General features: G+C 37.8%; 2 protein-coding genes across 6 annotated transcripts in view; one reads left to right on the forward strand and one right to left on the reverse strand.

Annotated features, from left to right (window-relative positions):
* The window catches only part of cenpp (centromere protein P), a 74764-nt gene extending 72946 nt beyond the window's left edge, over positions 1-1818 (forward strand). The window contains exon 10 of one of the 3 annotated variants that reach the window (XR_012397358.1): positions 381-721. Coding sequence is in view for 2 of the 3 variants with exons in the window: in XM_073936444.1 (XP_073792545.1) it covers positions 381-499 (119 nt within the window). In the remaining variant the exon portion in view is untranslated. Of the gene's footprint in view, positions 1-380 lie in introns of all 3 variants that reach the window. The other 2 variants (XM_073936444.1, NM_001003555.3) reach the window with 2 other exon arrangements.
* On the reverse strand, positions 535-25906 carry ippk (inositol 1,3,4,5,6-pentakisphosphate 2-kinase). Of its 3 annotated transcripts, XR_012397368.1 has the most exons (15): positions 25726-25906; positions 22593-22652; positions 20316-20411; positions 19904-19970; positions 16303-16424; positions 15691-15780; positions 12403-12461; positions 9487-9559; positions 9042-9321; positions 7038-7173; positions 6590-6692; positions 4214-4293; positions 2515-4122; positions 2284-2465; positions 535-2171 (listed from the first exon to the last, which is right to left on the reverse strand). XR_012397368.1 is itself a non-coding variant. In NM_001014324.1 (13 exon segments), coding segments are annotated over 13 exon segments (1452 nt in total). In that variant the 5' UTR covers positions 25807-25902; the 3' UTR covers positions 3067-3917.
* Positions 25907-26370: the final 464 nt, after the last annotated feature.

A 26370-nucleotide genomic window follows, 5' to 3' on the forward strand; every position in this document is an offset into this window, starting at 1 on the left:
CCAATAGAGCACCTTTGGGATGTGGTGGAGCAGGAGATTTGCATCATGGATGTGCAGCCAATAAATCTGCTGCAACTGCATAATGATATCATGTCAATATGGACCAAAATCTCTGAGGAATATTTCCTATACCTTGTTGAATCTATGCCACAAAGGATTAAGGCCATTCTGAAGGCAAAAGTGGGGACAACCCAGTATTAGTAAGGTGTACCTAATAAAGTGGCTGGCGAGTGTAAATTTACAGTTGGCACAATTGACTAATGAAAATAAAAAAAATCCAATATATAAAGTATATTAGATGTGTTATTATTAAGCAGTTCATAATTCTGGCTCAGAACATTGATGAAACTATCTAAAATTTTCCTTTTTTTTTTTTCTAGCTCTGGAGTTGGACACCAAAAAAGTGATGGAAAAAGGCTCCGATTATTTTCAGAGCCTCCTGCAGCTTCTCGGGGTGGAGGCATCGATCGAAGGCTTGATAAGAGCCGTGTGTTCGTGACAAGTTGTAAATCACAAGTCAGCACTCATGGGAACTTCATATCTAATCATTTTATTTGATATAAACACCTGTACAATCACCCGTTAGGAACTACATCTTGATGCCACCAGTACGCGTTAATCATTTTCACGCACCATATGCCCACACTGTATGGAAATATACATCATTAGACAAGAGCTAGAAAAATAAATAATTTTAAATACAAAATGTCAGACAGCAAAATCCACTTTGTATTTTCTTTTTTTGAAGTAGTTAAAACTTTAATATTAGATTTCCATCACAGAAACTGCGAACTTCCTTTCCTTTTCAAAAATCAACGTCCATTCCTATCTACATAGTGATTATTGATCTGTATTTCATTAAGATAAGACAACGCCACCACCTCAGACTCGTAGTATCTCGGTTCGAATGGGGAAAGATGTCGTTAAAACAAAAGGCAAAAACAGCAATGTCTGGTGTGGAGAAACTGCACTTAATCGGATACATCATCATCATCATCATAACACATCAAAATGGAGCGACAGGACAGTACGCAATCGGTTGGACGATAAAAGTGCGTTCGCTCATGATTAAGTAAGGCGTTTTTTAATACTTCTCTTGACACCAGTTCACATTAAGACAAAAAGGGGAGTGTGAACGACACAGTTTGGCAAAAGTCAATCCATGTAAAACCCAAATACTATATACTCCCGCTGAAAAAACGGCACTGACGACTTTGAGTTTAATAAGCCCACAGAGTTTGCGTCACGCTGTAAGAGGTAAACAGGAGCATGAGGATCACTCACACCACAGTATTTTGTAACAGTAATATTCCCCATGACAGAGAAAGGTGACCGCGAGGTGCCATCCGTAGTGTTAAAGCCACACTGTAAAGTTAGCATGAACCGTTGCACTGTGGTTGGATTATTAGGTCCATCAGCACTGGCATTTCTGGGGGCTAACAATGTACTGCTTCTCCACTGGAAAAAAACTGCTGAGTCATCTTGCTTCTGTATTGTGCTAACGATCATTGGCATGCTGTCCATCTTTGGTCGACTTATGAAATATGTCTGGCTCTGCAAACAATTACGAGCATTAAAACAGACATTATAGCTGCAGGGGATGGATTGGGCTGGTTGTTTTATAGTCTGCGCTTTTAAAACTGTTGACAAGCAAGCATATTAGCGTCGAACTCAAAGATGAACAAACACAGCTAATTTAAAAAATGGATGTTGGACTTTTAAGTAGTCGTTCAGACATAAATGATGACTCTGTTCTTATTTACACACCTTGATGCCAGTACACTGATGTTTTTTCAACATTTATGAACAACCGTTATGCAACTTTTGGCATACATCAACAGGTTGAATGTGACGAAAGGCTGTATATTAAGCACCATGAATGTAGTCGATACAGCTTGTGCACTATTACAATTTTTTTGAAGTCTTCCTACAGTTTTGAAAGCAAAAAAAAAAAGATAGTGTTGTCACGATACTGGAATTCGATACCAATCGGTACTTAAATTGCAAATCCATTTTCAAAAACATTTACGCACTGTTGAGTGCATTCTTAAACTGCGCTGATTTGCCATCGTGTTCACATGCTCAACAGAAATGACTGTGATTGGCCGAAAAGGTCATTAGTTCACCGAACTCACCGCTGTTTACATGGTGTAACCACAGATACAGGGATACTGGATCGTTTTAAAGCCATGAATATCAGCTGGTCTGTTTATAAGCTCCGCTGATGAATCGACTGATCTGTGTGGCTTTAAAACGCTCTAGTGCCCCTGTATCTGTAGTTACACTCTGTAAACAGCGGTGAGTTCGGTGACTGATGACCGTCACGGCCAATCACAAAAATTTTTAAAACATAAGCACTGATTGGTAACACATTGCAGTCCAATCACAGTCATTTCTGTTAAGCACGTGAACACAAAGTCAAATTAGCGCTGTTTAAGAACGCGCTCAACAGCGATTTGATTTATCTAATTTGATTTAATAGCGGGAAATTAAAAGTTTTTCAAATTTCAGTACCGATTGGTACCGAACTTCAGTATCGTACTAACACCAAGTCCACCTAAAAATGAAAATTTGCTGGTAATTTCATCACCCTCAGGCCATCCATTATGTACATGCTTTTATTTTTCTTCGGTAGAACACTAAAGTATATTTTTAGCTGGAAATGTGGGCTTGGCTAATTCATTAAATGCAAGTCAATCGCTACTGGCACTAGTAGAGTCGAACAAAAAAAAAACATACTCGTAAATAACAAGATCTTACAAAGCAAAGCAAATGGTCTGCAAAAGAAACTGAACAATATTCACAGCATTCTGTGACAGAAAGCACTACAGACTGTCGTAAACATGCTCAGAATGATTAGCAGATTGATCGTTCTTGTTCATTAAACCACAATGTGTCAAGAGCAACCATAATTAATTTAGTCTTGCCTAAATGATTTTTGGACTCTCAAAATTGCTGGTAGGATTGACTTGGATTTTAAGAACAACCACTAAAAAAAATAACTTTAAAGTTCTACCAAAGAATCTTTATTGATCCGAGTGCGATTAAACCAACACCAATTTTTCATTTTGTGTGAACAACCCCTTAAAATTCGTTTGGACTAAAAAACAGGGTTAAGCTGTATAACAATTCATTCAACATAAGTTTGCGGTGACAAGGCAAGTAAATGGTCGATCTTGTTCATTACGGTCTGTTGTTTAGTAAGACACTTCAATTTGTATATGGCGGTACACGGTTACGCCAACCAAGAGCATGTTACAAAAATACTTTTCATTAAAGAGTAATGTGATTAGACTTTTAATTCTTATAAGTTAAAAAAATCTAACCGTACGGGTAGTGACAGTATTAGCGCAGCCGCATTCACTAGCATGCAACAGGTCTGTGCTTGTCAGTATAACTCCCGATACTGTAGCGCGCCGTGGGTCAGTGGTTTAAGGAGCTCTTTAGGGACGTTACAAAGCAGTAGTCACGCATAAAAACTCAAGTACTCGTCTGTTTTTGAACTCCAAACTGCTTGTACGGTAACTGCACACTCGGCAAAGCTGATGCACGGTGAAGTGTTCATTACGGAAAGATCGCTGTAAGCCACTTTTGGCACTTGGAAACCACAGTAGCGCTGCTGCGAATAAAACAACCCAACAGCACAAACACACACACTAACACACACACAACCTCCTCGTCCTCCCTTTTTACAGCCAATGACTGACTCGTTCAGGTATTCTGTGCTTTAAGGAGACCAGCCCCAGTGAGAACATCATCCTCGAGAAAGAAAAACATTAGGTCGTCCTGGCAACAGCCGTCTTCGCTGCACACTTGTTGGGAGGGCAAACAAACAAACAAACAAACGAAAATAAAAACAAAACTATCACTATTATTTCAACTTCTATTCATCTCCGAGCAGCACTCCTGAAGGCATCTCATACAGCATGGAAAAGCAGCGTACACTCCTGCCTTTCCTTATATAGGCTGGAGGGGGGCGGGGCTTGTGTGCTCCGCAGGTAATAGTTGACAATTTTCGAGTCCAGCTTGTACTGGTGCGGGATGCCTTCATAGGGTTTGGTGTCCAGGTCCAGGATGGAGACGGAGTATGTAAAACGAGGCTTCTCCAGATTCAGCTTGTGTCTGTGAATGTAAAGAAATCACAATTAAACTGACAGCAAATGTCGAGGCAGGTCAGCCAGGAGATGATATTAAAAAGTGCGAGCTAACTTACTCTTCGTCTTCTTCGCAAGGTGCAAAAGTGATCATGACCGAGCAGTCTTTGGCCGTCATTGCAACTCTGTACTGATGAACCTGGAGAGATGCACAAGATGTAATGAGAGCTATCTATATTGTGTATCCGATAGGGAATCTCACAGAAGAGCTGTTTTCAGCCAAAAAAAAATGACAACTTTTTTTTTTTTTTTTTTTGCTGAAAACGCATTCTGAATTTTTACTTTTTTTTTTTTTTTTTAATGTATTTTTTTTTTAGAAACGTTGCCATTGACATGTAAACATCTCAAAACGCGAGGTGTTGCCAGTAGCTGTTTCCATCAACCTATTTCATGCACATTTTGGACATGTGCATTAAAAAATAAATAAATAAAATATAATCGGTTGATGTAAACACAAAGATGCGAATAAAACATGCGCATAACTGAGTAGGATAAACGTTTAATTTGATAAGAAAAGATGCGCATAAACTACCACTGCAAATTCCGTTTTTGCTGTTGATATTTGGCGCCAGTAAATGAGGAAGGGATGATTTTGTTCTTTTACTCGTTGGATGGAATGCAAGATGGAAATTGTTCATTAAACCACAATGTGTCATGAGCACCTGTATTTTACATGCATGTTTTTTGGACTCTCAAAATGGCTGGTAGGGATTGACTTGCATTTTAAGAATAACCAGGGAAAAAATTTACTTTAAATTTCTACCAAAAAGAATCTTCATTGATCGGAGTGCGATTAAACCAACACAATTTTTTTAAAAATGTGCTTAATGTATGTGCAAAACTGAGTTAGATTAACTTTTAATTCGATAAGAAAAGATGCACATCAACTACCACTGCAAACTTCGTTTTTGCTGTTGATATTTAGCGCCAGTCAATGTGGAAGTTAAGTTTTTTTCTCTTTGACTCATTGGATGGAAACACTGCCTTATTCGCATGGTTTATGCGATATTCCAGTTATGAACATAAATTTAATTCGCATTTTTTGATGGAAACCTAGCTAATGGTGCCATGCGAATGCATAGTATGTGTTTAAGGAGGTGTAGATTAAAGGCAAGTGCAAACAAACGCACAACAGTGGCAGAGTATGTGGTCGTGTTTGCTAACGCTTCATCAGCAAAGTGTGTATTTACTTTACAGCCAACAGCAAAGACGCAACGATGCATCAAAAAGAAAATTCTACATGCACATCAGCATAATTACACTTCCTTACAAGTGCCGTTTACTAACAAGGTGGCATATGTTGATAGTTTCCATTGATGTGTAAACGTGGGTCACACAAAAACTTTGTCATGTAAATGTGAAACGCAAGGAAAAAAACGTTTCAGTTTTCTGCTACATTGCTTCCATATAAACGTAGCCTGAGACGGTCACCAAGCCTATAATTCCTATTGTGTTACACTCTGAAGTAGGAGCCAATGGGGTATATGCACACCGGCTTATATGCACATACCCCAAGGGCTTCTGGTGAACTGTCTTTCCATTACAAAATTTTGACGTTTAAGTTGTGATTTCTTTAAAAATCAGAAATCTTCACTGCCTGTTAGATATACGATATGAAGTGGGTCTCAGATCTGACAAGAAACACAGCATTAAATTCCATTTCCCCCCACCATGTCTTTAAAATATGACGATGATGTTTAGTTTACACCAGTATTTTCAATGGAATTTCTGCACTAACGTGTTGCTACTGACATCGCCAGTGGTTACAAAGGTCTTTTGTCTGTTTTACGCTTGAGGAACTAAATGAATGCTTAAGTCTAATTTAACTGAAGTTTATTGTTGGCTTTATAACTCTAGCTGTACATAGAGCCTAGTTCCTTTGGTGCAAACAAATCAAAAATCGAGTCCTTGTAGCAATAGTTCTAGGAACTATAGTAACATTTCTCCAGTCTGAAAGGCCCTATTTTGTCGCAAAGTATATTTTAGTAAAATATTCTTAAAATAATAATATTGTATTATTTCTATACATCACTTTTACTAATGAAAATTTAGGATCAACATTCATAATTTGTCACCGAAAATCACGATGCAATGGACAAGTAACCCTGTATTTGACTCAGAACCAAAAATATCAATTACAAAAATACATATGTATTACACTATTTTATATTTTACTTATATTTCAAAATTACCATACAGATGATGATGATGGATTTTTTTGTGCAGCAGCAAAGGCTATTTTCATAGCAAAAACATTTCATTAATAAATATACAATAAAAACCAACAAACAAATAAATACATAAATTAAATAAGATTTTTAACATTAATACGTGTAAAAAAAGTCAAAAATGTTTCAAAATGACATAAGTTTGCTGTTTTGTACTGTGAGATTTAAACCTAAACTCAACTGCATCACACATGTTCACCGTCTCACCTTCCCAATTGCATATTCCACAGAGCCGTCGTCCTCGTTTAGACAGCTTTTCACTGTGTCCATGAAACTCTCATCGTAAGGCCCATCTATCTGCAGTCGGATTCTGGAGATACAAACAAGCCTTGATTACATGCTGAAGTGTGTTCGAGCATGTTTATTTAGTAAAAAATGAAAGCTTTGCATGCAAATCTCCTATGACCACATCGCATAAAACCAACATGCGGCTGCAATTCAAATTCACACACAATGAGTCTTTTGCTCCATCTAGTGGTCACCATAGGATTATTTCAAATAAAGTGTACAATAAGAATGAAATGTGATTCTGCTGTTAATTTGTAAAAAATAATTCAAGTGAATCCCAACACTGAAGAATCTGGCTTAGCAAGAGGCAAACCTTCCCCTGATAGATCAGTAACGTAGCAGTCAATATCCCAGATAGCAGGTTCACCTTTCTTTCGGGAACTCCTCTAGATACTGCTCCACGCGCTTGTACAGAGGGTAAATTCCTTCAATGTCCAGGTTATCCAGCATCTGAACTTGGAGGATTTTTGCGAGGACACTGTCCTTAGGGAGACCGTGGTGACCTGCGAACACATGAAAATGAGCTTGATCTTACATAACAGATTTTACGACTACTGTCCCTTATCAGCGCTGCCTGGGGCGCACCTTTTTTACACAACTTTTTTATTTGCCGTTTGTCTATATTGAGCAGATTCACTCCTACGCATATATTGTGACCCAACAATGAAGTTAATTTTAAACCAATTAGGGCTGGCCACACTGAGAAATTGCACATCTCAATTTTAATTCACTTAAGCCTGCAGTTGGGTTCAAATCCAATGTTGATTTAATTCAACACAATAGCGCTTATTATGTTTGTTTATTATTTACTACAATATTTTAGTGTAAAATGAACAGCTGATTGGATTACAAACATCTAGATTGCATTTAAGGCCGTTTTATAAGACTATGATCAACTTTACTGACAATTATCAGTCTACTTTCATGAAATGTACTGTTAAATAGTAATTCTCCACGTTGAAAAAGATGTCACTTTTTTGTATCATCCCATTCAACTGAATCAAGGCTACCATTTGTTTTCAAGAAAAACAGCTAAGCTAAGTTATTCACAGTGATCAGCTGGCTTGTAAGCTAGTTTTCTGCTGAAAAGTGTATTGTTGACACCTGAATATGGGTTAATCTACTGCAGGGGTGCCCAAACTCGCTCCTGGAGGGCCGGTGTACCACATATTTTAGTTCCAACCCCAATTAAACACACTTGAACTAGCTAATCAAGAGCTGCATCTGAAACCGCCTATAACTCAGTAGGTACTGCATTTGAATATAAACGTACTACTCGGCCAATAGAAAAGTACGTTCCGAGTACGTACAGTATGAATGTGAAAAGTGTGAATGGAATTCGGACGTGCTACATCCGCCATTTTGTCATGGTCACGTGACTTACCTGCGTCAGTTGCATCGCTTCACTCCCATTCATGAATTCTCTCGTGGAGCATCATGGGATAGCACAGCGTGCATGGGGTGCGCACTTCAGAATCCGCCGGAAGTATTAAGTCATCTGGGTACTTCTCGCGTACTTACTTTCGAATTCTATGAATTCGGACATACTACTAGGCTCGCATACTGATTTTAGCATACTGTGAAGTATGGAAGTATGCGGTTTCGGATGCAGCCAAGAGCTAAACTATGCAGGACACCGATCCTCCAGGGCCGAGTTTGGACACCTCTGATTTACTGATTCAGCAATTATATTAATAATATTTATTTTATGTATTGTTCAAGACCAGATATTCGTTCACATTTAAAAAGGGTGTTTACTGAACTTAGGTGAATATGGATTACAAAAAAAATGGCTTTTCTTTTTCAATTTCGCAACAAAAGTAGGGTAAATTCATTTAGAAGGAAACTAAGAAAATATGCTTATTGTAATTTACTGGAAGGGAAGCATGCTATATAGACATGCTACACATTTACATATAGACTGAAAGATCGATTGTTAGGACTTAATAATTGATAATGGTTGATCAAAATGATAACATTAAAATCAAGAAATCAACATATTATAACATTATGAAGCTAAGCAGGGCTGAGCCTGGTCAGTTTGTGGATAGGAGACCACATGAGATAACTAGGTTGCTGTTGGAAGTAGTGTTAGTGAGGCCAGCAGGGGGCGCTCAACCTGTGGTCTGTGCGAGTCCTAATGCCCCAGTAAAGTGAGGGGGACTCTATGCTGCGAGTGAGCACCGTCTTTCGGATGAGACATCATCACAGTTATATATATATATATATATATAAACAAACAGCAATAACGTAACAAAGCCCTGTTTACAGAAATCATTTTTGAATGTTTAGAAGCTTCCAGAAGGACCAATTACTACTAGGAAAACTATTTAGGGAGCTAAGGGAAGGGTCTTATCCAAATTGGCCTCACCGTTTCGAATCAAGTCTCTTGGGAAGGGACTGGCTTCACAGTGTGGTTTGCTTTCTGAAAGGTGCATCTTCCTGGGCTCTCCGGAACGGTTTGAGTCCCCGCCGCTGAGCAGAGCAGAACAGATCACCTGAATGAACTCGTTGAGGATGACTTTGCCGGGCTGGTGGCCATTATAAAGGCCGTTAGTGTGGGGGAAATAAGGCCGAAGGTGCTGAATGAGATTGTTTAAGTCGGGTTGCTGTTTGGCATCGTCTTTACAGCTAAAAATCAACTCTCCACCCTGGAAAAATGAGATGAATGGAGAAAATAAAAAGATTAATGATACTTAATCATAATTTTCCAGTGAGTCAAACAAATATAAAAGCAGAAACTATGAGTAGATTTAAAGTAACAATAATACAAAAGTTGTCTCAAGACTGAATTAAACACAGAAGTTTATATTTACCTTAAAGATTTTTAAGTTGTTTTGTGGTTCCTCTAAGAGATTCTTCAATGCAACATACATTCGCTGTTTGCTCCTGGAATATAAGATTAATTAAACATTAGCCACATTTTAATCTTTTTTTTTTTTTACCAATCACAAAAAAAAGCCATCCATTCATTTTCTTCCGCTGGTGGGGGCAGAAATCTCGGGTGATAACCCCAGACCTTCCTCTCTCTGAACAATTCTACCAGCTCCTCTGGGGAGATCCCAAGGCATTCCCAGGCAAGCAGAGACATAGTCCCTCCAGCCTTTCCTGGGTATTCCCCAAGACCTCCTACCAGCGGGACAAGCCTGAAACACCTCTCCAGGTAGATATCCAAGAAACATATTAATCAAATGCCTGAGTTACCTCAGCTGGCTTCTCTAGACGTGAAGAGCAGTGATTCAGTGTTCCTCCTAGGTGACAGAGCTGCTCACCCTATGCATAAGGGATGCTTCAACAAAAGGCCTAAGGTGTCTTGGTGCCATATGCACTGTTGGACACCCTTATTCTTAACCATGGTGTTCATTATGGACAAACTGGCTAGCCCAGAAGTCCAACAACAGACCAACACTTGGATTGAGTCAAGGAAGGCTGTTCCTCCCAATCACACCTTTCCAAGTATCACTGTCATTACCCAGATGGGTATTGAAGATTCCCCAGTAGAACGATGAAGTCCCCAGTCAGAGCACCTTCCAGCACCCCTCCTAAGGACTTTAAAAAGGCTGGGTACTCTGCACTGGTGTTTGGCCTGTAGGCACAAACTACAATGAGAGACCTATCCCTTACCAAAAGGCGCTGGGAGGCGATCCTCTCATTTAAGGGAAAAATTCTAACACGTGGTGGCTGAGTTGGGGAGCTATAGACAAGCCCACACCAGCCCGCCGCCTCTCGCTTGGGGCAACTACAAAGTGGAAAAAGTCCAGCCCTTCTCAAGAAGTTGAATTCCAGAGCCAAAACTGTGCGCTGAGGTGAGCCTGACTATCTCTATTCAGTACCATTCAACCTCCTGCACAAGTTCAGGCTGCTTCCCTCCTGTTGAGGTGACATTCCATGTCCCAAGAGCCAATTTCTGTGCTTGATTGTCATTAGCCATTTACCTGTTTTTCTAGTATAACAAAAAATGTTTAAATGGAAATAACAAGATGTGCATCAATTTTAAAAATGTGCATAAAATAACCTTGAACACGCAACGGAGTAAGATACACTTTATCTGGAAATTTTTTTCTCACATAAACTATTGTAACGGAGGACAGCTAGCAAAGTGCCATGCAGGTAAACCGCACTTTTTTTTACTTCTACAGGTGCTCTAGAGACAGACACTAGAGGCCATGGTCTTTAGCCTCCTTGTTAGAGCAACCGACTCCCTTAGAAAGAATCACTGGTTCGATCGACGCTTGGGTGCAGTAGAACTAATGGGTTTCATGTGGGGGTCGTCCGGGATAACAGTGAGTGTAATGGAGGCCAGCTAGTGAAGTGCTATGCAGGTAAACCTCACTCCTTTGACCTCTACAGGTGCTCTAGCAAAAGACGCTTGAGGCCATGGCCTTTAGCCTCTTGTTAGAGCAACCAACTCCCACACATAGAATGGCTGGTTCGATCTCAGCTTAGCATGGGTTGGGTGCAGTTGAACCGGTGAATTCCACTATGAAGGAAACACATTATGTGAATTTGTTTAACAGATCATGCAATAACAAAAATGGGTGTGATAGGATGACATTATTGGACAAACCAGGGGCTGAACAGACTGAACTAAATTGACTGAACAGATTGTAAAACATCTGAAATGTCATTTTGGTCTTTTTCAAATCCCTCAGCCAAAATCTGTGGTCAAAGTGGTTCAGTATTATTATCTCCAGAACTGTGTTGAGAGCCTGCGCTCACAAAGTCTCCAAAAGCCACTGTATGGTAATTTTATTACAAGAAACAAGGCCAACAGTGGCTTCTCCTACTGCGTCAAACAGTTTCATTTTATTTTTTGGTTTATAAGGAAGTGAGGAATTTGTCCTCTTTAACTCATTGAATGGAAACTGATTTATTCACAAATGTTTTGCATCAAATTCCAGTTTAGCTTCTTTTGAAGGAAGCATAGCTATTTATATACAGGTTTGTACATTTTTCATTCATTCATTTTCTTGTCGGCTTAGTCCCTTTATTAATGCGGGGTCACCACAGCGAAACCGCCAACTTATCCAGCAAGTTTTTTACGCAGCGGATGCCCTTCCAACCGCAACCCATCTCTGGGAAACATCCACACACACACACTCATACACTATGGACAATTTAGCCTACCCAATTCACCTGTACCGCATGTCTTTGGACTGCAGGGGAAACCGGAGCACCCGAAGGAAACCCACGCGAACGCAGGGAAACATGCAAACTTCACACAGAAACGGCAACAGAGCAGAGGCTCGAACCAGCGACCTTCTTGCTGTGAGGCGACAGCACTACCTACTGTGCCACTGCTTCGCCCCTTTGTACATTTTATTGACTTTAAAAAAACATTCGTAAGAGATCTCAGTTTTCCACAACAGAATTGAATCTGAACTTATAAATGGTTAGGGTTGGTCTCACGGTGAAGATGTGCGTCACAACTTAAAAATGCTGACTGCGGTTTTTCCAAGTAAAAAATTATTTGCTTCAACAAAACGTCCGTGACAGAATAATTGCTTGAATATCTCTACCACAATTAGTTAAGCATGATAAGAATGCAGGCTGATTTTTCCAAGTAAAAAAATTATTCGCTTCAACAAAAGGCCAGTGACGCAACCAACTGCTTGAATACCTGCCACAGTTAGTTAGGCTTGATAAGAATGCAGGCTAAATGTCACACCATCATCAAAAGATATAAATCCAGCTCTGAGTCTCTGCATTGAGTGACAGAATCAGTGACTCACCCTGAGAAGAGATCCAGAGGGCAATATCGACTCAGTCGCTTCCACTTCCCATTGGCTAACTGTGAAAGATAAAATGGCATGTTAGGAATCTGTAAACTGTAAAGTATACACAGCCGCTTAAAAAGACTGTTCAGTCAAAAATCTAGTGTTTTTTTTTTGCTTCAGTAGTACGTTAAAAAAGATTTTTTGCTGAAATTGGACTTTGTTGATGACTGACAATCAACATGCAACATACACTTTTTATACATTTCAAGACCTTATTGCCAGTTCTAAATGGTTACGCCAGCAATACATGAACTGACATTTACTATATACTCATTGTAAGACAGCACAACTGCACAGTCTTGGTTGTGCTCCGAGTTTGGCGAATAAAAAGGGCAAATTCGCAATCATTCTTTCTGTTTTTGTTAAAAGGGGACACATACCACATACATCACTTGACTCTTTATTTTGGCCCAAACAAAGAACAAAAAAGAAGCTTGTATGAAGCATATCAATGCCTCTAAACAGACTAGCTCTATAATGCAGCAGTTAATGAGTGAAGAGATGGCAACAAATCACTTCACTTTTACCATATTTTTTGTTACAGCCTTATTTCAAAATGGATTAAAATAATTGGTTTCCTCAAAATTCTACACACAATACCCCATAATGACGATGTGAAAAAAGATTTTTTGAAATTGTTGCATATTTATTAAAAATAAAAAAAGCTGAAAAATGTACATGAGTATTCACAGCATTTGCCCAATACTTTGTTGATGCACCTTTGGCAGCAATTACAGCCTTAAGTTTTTTTTAATATGATGCCACAGGCAAACCTGTCTTTGGGATTTTTTGCCCATTCCTCTTAAGCCTGGTTTATACTTCTGCGTCAAGTGACCGGCGTAACTCACGGCGCATGCAACGCGCGTGACTGTGCATTTATACTTCTGCGCGCTGTCTCTGTTGGTCTGCATTAACACTTCCGAAACGCTAGTGGGCAGTGAGGTGTAAATGTTCCTCTGTGTCGAGTTTCTTCGCTGTTGCTTTGCTTTTCCTGAACACTTCCGGGATGTACAAGTGGCTCAAACTCGCTCATTTTGAGGCAGGAACCAGCAGACGTGCAACAACTTTAACTATGAGGTAAACACAAAACAAAACTTTCCATCCAGAGCTCCTTCACAGGACTCCACACTTGTAAACAATCGCTCGCGCCATTCGCGTGGCTCTCGGTCCCGCCCAGACTCGTCAGCGCTACCAAGCCGACCAATCACAGAGCTTACGCTACGCGTCGTTAGAACATGTAGTTACAATTTTTGAGAGGTGCACGTCAGTGACGGCGATGGCCACGGCGAAGGGCTATGCGTCAGCGCCATAGCATACGCCGGCGTTTGACGCAGAAGTATAAATCAGCCTTTAGCAGTAGCATTCCTCTTAGCATTCATCTTTCCCTCTATCCTGACTAGTCTTCCAGTTTCTGCTGGTGAAAAACATCCCCACAGCATGATGCTGCCACCACCATGCTTCACTGTAGGGATGGTATTAGCCTGGTGATGAGCGGTGCCTGGTTTTCTCCAAACATAACACCTGGCAATCACTCCAAATAGTTTAATTTTAGTCCCATCAGACCAAAAAATTTTGCTTCTTATGGTCTGAGAGTCTTTCAGATGCCTTTTGGCAAATTCCAGGCGGGGAGTGGCTTCTGTCTGGCCACTCTACCATACAGGCCTGATTAGTGGATTGCAGCACAAATGGTTGTTTTTCTGTAAGGTTCTCCTCCCTCCACAGAAAAATGCTGGAGCTCAGACAGAGTTACCATCGGGTTATTGATCACCTCCCTAACTTTAAGGCCCATCTTCTCCGACAACTCAGCTTAGATGGCCGGCCAGTTCTAGGAGGAGTCCTGGTGGTTCCAAACACCTTCCATTTATAGATGATAGAGGCCGCTGTGCTCACTGAAACCTTCAAAGCAGCAGAAACGTTTCTGTAACCTTCCCCAGCCTTGTGCCGAGACAATTCTGTCTCGGAGGTCTACAGACAATTCCTTTGTCTTCATGCTTAGTTTGTGCTTTGACATGCACTGTCAACCCTGGGACCTTATAAAGACAGGTGTATGCCTTTTCAAATCATGTCCAACCAACTAAATTTACCACAGGTGAACTCCAATTAAGCTGCTGAAACATCTCAAGAATGATCAGTGGAAACAGAATGTACCTCAGCTCAATTTACAGCTTCAAGGCAAAGGCTGTGAACACTTATTATGTGTTTTTGCAGGTTTTTATTTTTAATAAATTAGCAACAATTTCAAAACCTCTTTTTTTCACATTGTCATAATGGGGTATTGTGTGTAGAATTAAGGAAATAAATTAATTTAACCTATTTTGGAATAAGACGTTAACATAGAAAAATATGGAAAAAGTGAAGCGCTATGAATATTTTCCGGATGCACTGTATACAATTAAAACATGATACAAAATTGAATACATTGGAAACGGGCATTTAAGACTTCTTAAGACATCTTTGTCTTTATTTGACAGTAGAATGACACCTAGATGTTGGCACCCTAACCACGGTGTTATCGCAATAACTAAGGCACTTTATTTTCTCTAAATTGATTTATCATCATTTAAAACTTTTTAAGATCCCGTGGACACCGTTAAAATGAATACTTGTGGCTCCTGTCAACACACAGTAGTCTGAACTATTGGTAAAAAAAAAAACAACTAAAAATGTTTTACAACATCATTACCTTTAACCCACAGCCTCTGCAAACATTTCTGAGCGTTTTCTCACGATAGTCTGGAACACAGGCTTCCTTTCACATATTGCAATAAATCAAACTAATATACTGTTCTTGCACAGAACGACCGTTTTAGTTCATAAGACCTCAACGTATTGTGAAAAGCCACAGGTATTCATTTTGTTTTGACTGCATGTGTTTTAAGCTGCTGGCTTGCATTTTATGGATCACCAAGAACCACAGTTTCAGCTAAAAATCTTCTTTGATCTTCTACTGTCAACATCTTGGCTGATCAGCAAAATTTCTCTCGCTTTAAATCTGATACACTCTCCAAAGTCCTGATTCAGTTGGACACTATGATTTCAGCGTGTGCTGTAACTGAACTCCCACAGGACTGATTATGTGATAGGGAGCAGTACAAACAGACAGCAGGATGTTTACACTACGCTGGACCATCCTCTTTTTGTTAAAGCAGAAGTTTGCTTTAGAAATCGGACTTCACTTCTAGAAACGATGCTTTACATTGGAAAAAAACGAGGCCTTTTGTATGATTCGTAATCGGAACTTGCCTTATAATGCTGATGCATGCAGAATCTGCAAACTTTCCATTTGCATTCCTTCGTCATGTGTCTCGAAAAGGGTAGAAATCCACATTTTGGCTGAAAAAAGGGAAAAACGTGGAATTTTATCTCGGCATCTTCAAATTACACAATGATGTTTTGTCAACAAGCTTTATAGATAGTCACACACAAGCCTTTCACTTCAGATTCATACCAGTTTGACTAACCATGTGATTAAATTCCACACAGATATATTCAGTGAGTCATTCAGATGCTGTGGTTCACTTCCCTATAAACTGGGTGTTCATAAACTCACCCCTAAAAAAAGTACTTCTCATTTCATGAGATTTAAAGTTTCCAGTTTAGCAACATAGAGAGCATCTACAGTAGATACATAAAGATATATATATATATATATATATATAAAAAGCTAAAGCTCATCCACAGCCACCTTCAAGTTCAATGACCAGTCGTGTAAGACGTGACACTCAAGTCAACACATTCGAGGCGAGGTTTCTGGCATTTTTGCTTAGAGTATAATTGTCTGGAAATATGATTCTTGGAATCATGACAGCAGTTATTTATAAAACCAGCCTTTCAGGTGTTAAATGTGAAGTTCACCTTTATCTCAACGCAGATTGGAGGTCTGTGGTCTCTGAGGTGATGAAGGGGCAGTTGGGTTAGATCGGGAAGGCATAAACCGCAGCCGCTGAAAGTGTCCATGACCTTATCACAGCGCAGTTCTGCATGAAGAAAAGACCACAACACTGTTACGCAACACAAAATCCCCGTCAACAAAAATGACTGTATCTTTAGACTGACTGTGGGAGAATCTCAGGAAACATGCCAGTCATAAGACACAGAACAAAAGACCTTTAAACTAGTTTATAAGGTCAGAATCACTTGAAAATCAAGTAAAGATCATCCTCCATGAAGACATTTTGTCTATTTGGTTCCGTAACTATCAAAACACAATTTTTCATTAGTAATGTGCATTGCTAAGAATGGAAATTGGACCATTTTAAGGCGGTTTTCACAATATTCAGACTTGATTTTCAATATTTCGGCCAAATGTTGATCTATAATAAAAAACCATACATCTGTGGAAAGATATTTATTTAGCCTTGAGATTGTTTAGTACTTCTTATTAAGTGATCAAAATACAACAGTACCATTTTTTCCTATTTACATTTATGTAGCATTGGTTTTGCAAGAAATTAGTTATGAAAATATCCTAAATATTTGAGCAGTGTAGTACTCATACAACTACCTTATGTGCCCTAAAAATACTGTCTTAAACCTTTAAAATGCATGAAAATGTTCCTCTGTGTTTTCTGGAGCGACTGAGATGCTATTTAGACAAGTGCGTTTTTGTTTTAAAATGCATACGCTTTATCACGGTTAGGCCTGCTGTCCACACTACTCCAGCATCTGCAACCTGTGAAAATAGAGCGCTTTGAAAATGCTGAAAACTGTTTTTGTTTGGAAATGCTGGCGTAGCACTTCAGCATATGAAGAGTTTAGAGTTTAGATGCAAAAACCTCTAAATGCTGTCTGAAATGGCAAAGAAGAAGTCCTTTTCATGGTCTTTCAAGTAAAATATCTCAACATAAACAAAGAAGGCTGAGTAAAAATGTTAATGTTCGCTAGAAATTTCAGACGGCGCTCAGAGGTTTTTGCATCAGAAGTCTTCATATACAGACTAAATGCAGACTTTTGAAAACTGAGGTGCATGGGGATAGTGGTCCGAGGTCAAGATGTTAAACATGCGTTTAAATGTTATTTCTGTGTCATTCATACCGCTGTCACGTGCATAATCTCCACATCTATTTACTGAAAATTACGTCAGCTACAGTCTGCTCTCACTGTGTGAGGATGAAGAGAATAGAAATGGATCAAACATGATGAGAAAAAACACACTCTCATGGCAATATCTGGATTATTTGTGTTCAACAAGTCAACCTGGGTATTTTATAAGCATTAAAAGTATATTTATAGCGCAATAGTAATTGACCTAGCCTTTATTACTTAAAATAGCAGGATTATTTCTTCATTATGTGATACCAAACAATGTCTAGTGTTGTCACAATACTGCAGTTTCCAACTTCACTATGAAACATATCAACATTCGATACTGTGGGGAACAAATTCAGAAACATTTAAAGCAGTGTTTCTCAACCACGTTTCTGGAGGACCACCAGTTCAGCAAATTTTCCATGTCTCCTTAACCAAACACGCCTGATTCAGATCATCAGCTCATTAGCAGAGACTGAAAGACCTGTAATGGATGTGACAAAGGAGACATCCAAAACATGCAGTGCTGGTGGTCCTCCAGGAACGTGGTTGAGAAACACTGATTTTAAGCATGCAAATGAAGTTAAAAGATTTTTTTAAAATAACTAAACCATATAGGGCCCTATCATACACCCGGTGCAATGTGGCGCAAGGTGCAGCGCAGTAGTCTTTTGGTAGTTTCAGCTTGGCGCAAGAGTCGTTTTGAGGCGTTGCGCTACGCTGTTTAAATAGCAAATGCATTAGCGCTCAGATGTGCGCCCATAGGCGTTCTGGTCTAAAAAGGAAGGCGTTCTGCGGCGGACGGCTGGCGTGTTGCTATTTTGAGAAACTAAAATAGATTTTTCATTAGACCAAAACAAACCCGGTCTAAACTCCAGCGCAGAGTTGCGCCTCGCTTACGCACTGCTTAATACGCACAAGACAGCAATAGGCAAATATCTTTACATATAAAAAAAATTTAAATATTAAGGATATATATAGGATATAATAAGAATATATGTAGGATAAAAATATAAAAGGATTAAAATATTACAAAACATATTATTTTCTAGCCTACATAAATATAAAAAATCACTGTTTTTATGTCTTCTTCATCCCGGGAGGCTTTTTTAGTTCATTCATAACAATTTGCTTTTGTATAATGTTATTATTATTAGCAGTATTATTTATTATATACATATTTATATTTGTTTATTAAAAACAAGCTTAGATTTGCCCACCTGTCAGGTTTTAGACCATATGGGGCACAGCATGTGTTTTAGGATATAACTCAGGTTTTTGAACACACTTTGTTATTGTTGTTCATTTATTCGTTTGCTGGAAATTAGAACTGAATTTAGAAACAGTTTTGAAACGAATATTTGCACTTAATAAACAAAATTAATTATTTATAGACTAATTGATGTCTGTGCGTAAAGGTTTCCCTATCCAAGAGCGAAGTGAAAGTAGTTCCATTATCTCTCATTCTCACGCAGTAGATGCTCTGTTTAACAGTTTTCTGTTAAAAAAACTGTTAACTGTTTGCTAGTGAAATGCTCAGATTTTCCACTTGCGTCCTGTAAATAGCGAATGCGCTTATGGTGCGACGTAGCTGGTTCTTAAAGGGAATGGGAGATGAGACTCTAATTGGTTTATTCTTAAAAACACACCTTTAACTCATTAAGAAAATAAACTCAACACTTTTAGACCATGCGCCATGGCGAAAAGCTGATTTTCCTGTCCTTAAATTAGCAAAAATGCATTCTGAAAGCGTTTGCGCCTTGCGTTTTGCACTCTGCGCATGGACCGTCAAAATAGAGCCCATAATGCTTATACCAGATACTGTACGTCAGCAAAGTACAAAAGGCAATAAATTACAAAAAAACTAAACTAAACTAGTGCAATTTCTTCTTATTTTCTGTTTAACACAACAGTGTTAAATTCTTAATATTATTATAGATTTTTCAGAGAGTGTGAGAGAGCAAAGCCAGTATCGATACTATCCAAGAAGCAAGATTGTATATTTTTAAACATTTCAGTATCAACGTTTTTAATTATTTTAAAAACTCGACAGGTGTTATGAGGTGAATTTACAGTTAAAGAATGTCAGTAACTCGAGATTTGTAGACAGGCTCAAAAATATCACACTTGTACTACTGTAATAACAAATCATTTCGCAAATTAATTATAGATTATCGTTATTACAATAAGTCCAATTTTTTTCGTTGGGCAAATGTATATCAATCAATACAATATTGCCCATTTAGTGTTAACAAGAATGTATTAGTGTAAAGGCACAAGCTGTAAAGACTTCACCCTCTTCTGTAAAGGGAGGAGGAGAAACAATCTCATTTGCATTTAAGACACACACGAAAACAGTGTGTTTGCTTTCACACAAATAGGGGCCGTTTAACCCCCTTCAACTGAATTAAAAAATACAGTCATTTACCAGGTCGTTCTTGTTGGACCTTCAGTGACATCTGTCTTAAAAAGTCCAGCGGTAGTCTGACAACCTCCTGCAAAACATTCAAGCTATTATTCAAGGAGTCACGGTTTATTTTAAAGGGAAAGTTCATCCAAAAATTACAATTCGGTCATCATTTACTCCACTTGTTCCTAATTTGTTTGAGAACTTTCAACTGTTAGTAGGGAAAAATGACTTTGATAGTATTTTTTGTGGATATCATTGGCTGCTTTTTCCAAGATTCTTCAAAATCTCTTGTTTTATGTTCAACAGTAGAAAGAAATCCATAAAAGTTTACAACCACTTGAATGTGAGGAAATGTTTATTTTTGGGTGAACTATCCCTTCAAAGCAACAGGCACTGGCAATATACACAAACTTCAGGAACTGTAACTTACTCCGCTGTGAACGTATTTCTCCCCAAGCAAAGGCTTCATGACATGTTTGCTATAGTCCATAATGTTGAGGATGTGTCGCAAAGTTTGTTCTGCGGTCTGTGGAAAAGATAGGAAAATAAGCTGACGTTACGCTCTATGATGATGCAAATGCATAAAGACCGAACATTTGAGGCTGATTTGCATCTGCATCTCTGCAGATGCTCTTTGTACCAAAGGAGACAATCGAAATACAGTGAAAGAAAACCCACAATATAATAGTAAACGTTACCATTTGTGCAAATTGTTTTCTAAAATCTAATGTTACAAAAGTTTTCTGAATACTTTATCATCATGGGAAATACCATTATAGTTTGGGAAGTAACACATATGGTTAAAACAAATGACAATATTCAATAATTCAATATTTTGAAGAGTTCAAATTTCATCTAAATGATGTTCAAGTGCCACCTGAAATGAACATTTTTCTCAGGCTGCTGTGTGTACGTTCACAAACTTCCCTTTTATGGTGATTATTAGGAACTTTTAATTGACTTTAAAGTGAAAGAACCGAACGTAAACATAGCAGGTTTGGAAATTATTAATATAGCTGACCTTTAAAACACAATGAACAATTATTTATTATTTAACAAAGTTTTTATTGTTAGTTTTTAGGATATCTATGAGCTAGAGTGCACCAAAACAGTGACAAAATTCTTGTTTAGAAGATATAAAACTGATATAAACATGTAAAGCTTGTAGTTTGTCACTACAATGGATCAATGAATTTATTCACGTCGCCTCGTACTTTAGTTTCTCATAAAATTGTGGCCAATCAAATGCTCTCTGGTATATGACATGCCCCGCCCCCTTCAAGACACTTCACATTTGATGCGCTTGAGTTCTACCACTCATCAACAGATTGCTATTGGCTGTTTTTTTAAAGGGGAGGAGCTATACTTTTTATCAGTTGAGATTACTTCATCGAAAAAAATTTGCACATGTCAATGCACTTCAGGGGGCCTTTAAACTAAGTGTTTTTAACGAATTTTCATTTTTTATTTGCAGACACAAATGCTTAAATGCTTGGAGAAGTAATTAGTTAATTAGCTTAATAGTTCAAACATAAACATTTTCGCATGTTAATCTGGCCTACGACGTGCAGACATTTTGATTGAGAATTCTGTGGCTATTTATATTGTAGGCTAACACTGCGGCAATAAATCTCCTTGAGTTGACATAAGGCAATTTGACGAAACTCAGGATGAGCTTAATACACTTAGGAGATTTTGATTTCTTAGTTAATGCCAAATAATGCATTGAAATCATAGTCGTAATCTGACTAATCACAAGCCATATTACCTGTAATATATCAGGCTTTTTCCCATTGTTCATTTGAATCCATTAACTAACGTCAAAGTCACTTTAAGGCTAGTGATTTCACTCTGCGGCCACCTTTGAAATGCCTCTCGGGCGGTATGCTCGGGGATTCTGTCTGAATGGGGAAGCATCAAATTCTCCAACTGTTTGCCAAGCTTACGATTACATATTTGGAATCACCAATAAATTAAACAACGACTGTGTAATAAGTTTAGTTTATAAATGAATCAAACAAAATCGGCATATTTTCAGGTTGCCCAAGCTAATGCGCATGGGCACTCGAAAGGAACGAGATCACGACACCAACCTCATTTATGACCATTCAACACATTATCATCCTCTGAATACTGCTTCGTCAGATCGTGCTTGGCTTCAGAATTAATTCACAACTTGGTCTTGAAGGCAAACCTCCTCCAAAAATGACAGCAACTTTTTGTTTACACGTTTGTGGACGTTTAAGTAGTTGCTGTCATATGATGTGCGTTTGACAGGACGGACTGTACCTCGCATTCATATCATACATACTATGAAAAAAAAGCACACAGTTGTAAAAGCACACGTCTGTTCCAAGCTTTTACCCTGGAGAAACGTCAGTCTATAACGATCGATGATTGGTTCATCTACTAGAAGGCGGGGCTTCATTCGCCATATTGACCTTTACACATTTTCCCATTCAAAACTATACAAGTGACATGTGTTTCCTAATGTTTACTAATGAGACTTTATTGTAAAGTGTGAACTATTGTACTTTACGAAACTTTTGCTATTTAATTTGGTTGGCACAGTCGTTTATTCTGAACATCAATATGTTGTATAAAGCAATACACCAAGTATTTTGGTGTTATACTTGTTAAAATAACAGCTCAACATCAGCATGAGTAATTAATAACAACAAGAAAATTTGATCAAATATCGTTTTACCTGTCGTGTATGTGCAGAGTCCTCAGAGGGAACCTTCAACAGACGGAGAACTTGACAGTGCTGTAATGGGAAATAATGTATTTATAAACAGACTTTAGGCATTGTAAATATCTCAGTGAGCAGAGAAGGGAATCCTGTGAAGCGGTTGGCCTATGACTGTACTTTGTATTGGCAACAAACTCTTAATCCACTGAACTGTGAACTGAATTCACATGACATTTTTCCAAAAACGCTTTCGGACATGAAAAGGTTCCTCAAGGTAAAGGTGACATCATTGCAGTGATGATAAACGTACTAGTTGAGCAGACTGTTTTATGGACTGATGCAACCGATGGGCTATTAATGCAGTTTCTAAATGCTCTTGCTCAAGTTGTACAAAACCTACTTCTGCCTTAACGGAACATCAACGTAAAAGGATGAAGCTCATGAATGAATGACGCACAACTCATCCGCAGAATGTGAAGAAAACAAATAGGTGTCTGAGATATTAGAGCGTATCATGGCTAATTCAAGGCAAAAACAGATTAAAATATAATTTATAAATAACACATTTCTATAAAACATAGATTTATAAGTATACAAAGACATCAACAGCAACTAATAATGTATAAACAAAAACATATAAAACTGTTTTTTAAGATCTACTTTTGATAAATATCAACAAAAAAAACAAATTGGTTGAAAAAAACTATGAGATTTACAAGCGTGAAAATATTAAATATGTAAAACGGTTTTGTAGCATGTCTCCTGTTTAATTTTACTTATATTTAAAGAATTCTGACTAAACTTTTATTTTTATTTTTTTATAGCTGTGACCCCCACTAAACTACCATTCAACAACATATTATGTCAATGTCATTATAACAATAGCTTATATACGAGATAAAATCTTTTCAGGAACATTTAGAAGAGGAATCATTTGGTAAATTATTAAAATATATTTAAATTATCGCAGGGCTGCATCAAAATAATATTCATTATATAATACAAGTCATTTTCATTCTTTTTTAGTTAAATGAAACCTTCCATGACCTTCCAAACTAAATAATTTACCCAAAGTAAGATATTTTTAATATTTTAAAATATAATGACATTTAGTTTGATCAAAATATTTTCCCAAATGTATGTTAATAGGTCTGGCAAAAAAAATGTGGTTTCATAAATAAATGTTAGCCTGAATTAAAACTGGAACATTATTTTACCTATTTTTGGGACAATTTATACATTCAAAAAGAATTCTAATTTTTTTATTTTATTTTTTTTTTTACTTTTTACAAAAAATGTAATATGCACTACTAGAATATATTAGTTAAGGTTATGAGAGTGCGATTTTAATTTGCTGCAGACATCAAAATGGGGCATCAAAGGGTACAACATAAATAAATGACCTTTAAAAAAATTCAACCAAAAATCTACATAAACCACACAGAAATCTTATTAAACTGTTTTATAAGACGCCTCATTCACACTGATTTCAACAGGAATTTGTGGGTCGGCTCTTATTCCAACAATCTAAATCCAGGCCAGACGAATATCTGCTAAACAGTGTGGGTGCATGAAAGAATGTCACTAAACGGAGGCGAACAAGCCCTTGCAGGACTGCAGAACTGGTAAAAAAAAAAAACTGCATCAAAGCTTCACCAGTTCTCCCCACACCCAGTTCAGCACGATTACATCAACCTATTGGTCAATGTCGTCTCGGGCAGCTTCCTGTGATTGGATACACACTCTTGTGTTGTAATATGCAAATCCAGTCAGTTTATGACTTCAAATGTTTGTTCCGGCAGATTATTTATCATTCGAGGGTACAAACGAAACTGGAAAAATCTGACAAAAGTTAAGCCCTACCTGTCTTACAGGAAAATATCCTTGATCTTAACTAAACAATCCTTGAAATCACAATCTTAGTGGAAAAAGTCAACTAAACCCTAAATTAACAGATGAACTTATTTACATAAAGTTTTGTTAAAATAAGTTGAGTTATGCTTACAAGACAGACACCATTTTTAGGAACAAATAACTACGTGTATGCTTAGTTATGTATGAGGGGGCCCAGAATATCAGTTATCAAGTGCTGGTTTTTGAAAAACTACCATTATCATCACTTTCTAAACTAGAAAAAACATGAATACATGAAAATAAAATAGAAAAAATATACATTAGGAACACATTCACATAATTTGTTTAGGCATGCTGGATAACTAAAACACCAACTGCATTATCATTTTATAAACTTTCAGTGTTCCCTTTAGCGTTCTCAAAACTCCATGCAACTTTATAAAATTTAAAGCAAAAACTTTCACTTTCAACTGATACAAAACATTTTAAAGAATTTCTCAGTTTTGACCATTTATGCAACGTTTTTGCACATTAAACCAACTTCAGTCCAAAGTTTTTTTTAATCCCAACACAACAATATGACGTAAAAAAACTTATATTACAACAGGTTCTGTCATCTCCATTTGTGCTCATTCTCAAAGCACCACATTAAAACACAAAAAGTTTTTCATCCCCGTATTACTTTCTCGCCTAATCAATTTCCAAACGCATCAATCTGGTGTGAAACCAGTCTAGACCTTCTTATCTTATTAGTTACCCTCCCCTAGTGTCTTTCGCCCACTGTTAGGTGACAGATTTCCTATCTGAACTTTGAATACTAAATAGGGAGGATATTAAGTGCAATTGTCTTATCGCTAATATCCCCATTAGACCCATGTTGGGTGCATAAACCCAGTCACACAAACTACAAGATCACAACTCACCATTCATTCAACTGGCCTTGTACAATGACCTCGGCATTATATATCCTACAACATATAATGACTTTAAGAAACTTTAGATGCCATAAAGTGGGTGTGCCATTGCTAAAACACATGTGATACACGTAGTACTCTTTTTTTAAATGAATCTTAGTTTAGCCTGCTAGGCGGCTAACAGCTTTAAAGCCCTGACAACACATTATTGAGACGAAGAAAGGGTTGATTTCTGCATGATGGCGTTGGAAAACTGTCAAACTTCAAGTTTAAGTTATTTCCTTGTAGTTTGACTGGATTTCTCGTTGATTGAATCAGATTTGATTGAGTTTATATGAAATCATGGCCAAGCTAAAAGCTAGTAACTATTGAACACTTACCCGCAAATGAGACACGACAATGCTCTTGTTGCCCTCCCCGTGATATTTCCAGTCGTTTTCGTCCATTTTATCCAGTTCCATAACCCAGAAAATACGTAAGCGGATCGGGTTTTGGCGCAGATTTGATGGTCTGGGCGAGATGATCAGGGTCAGGCGCAAAACTTCTGGAGGATCCGCGTCTGACACACCGACGGGTGTAGCACTACTACCGCTTTCTGACAGACACGCCTTCTTTGCGCTCTCATTGGTCAGACGCAGAGGCTGCAGATTTTGATTGGCCAGAAGTGTTTGTCACTATTAAATGGGATCGCTGATTGGATCGTAGAAGTGGCAATCAAATGATCACCCTCTTCCGAATGCAGTTTATAGATTTAGCTATAAAAAATGATGTCATGAACGCATAATGTTGATGTTTTTCTTTCCTTGTTAGCTATTCTTGCACATTATTTCACGTTTTATACGTCAGAACTACATTTGATATGTGTGTGTGTATATACATATATATAAAATTATATAATTTGTACATACATATATATATATATATATATATATATATATATATATATATATATGCATACATATGTGACAACAACATCAAATTATGAGGCTTAAAGAATGTCTTGGAAGCAGACATTTACGTACGTA

Source organism: Danio rerio, chromosome 22 (assembly GCF_049306965.1).
Source record: "Danio rerio strain Tuebingen ecotype United States chromosome 22, GRCz12tu, whole genome shotgun sequence".
Taxonomy (NCBI): domain Eukaryota; kingdom Metazoa; phylum Chordata; class Actinopteri; order Cypriniformes; family Danionidae; genus Danio; species Danio rerio.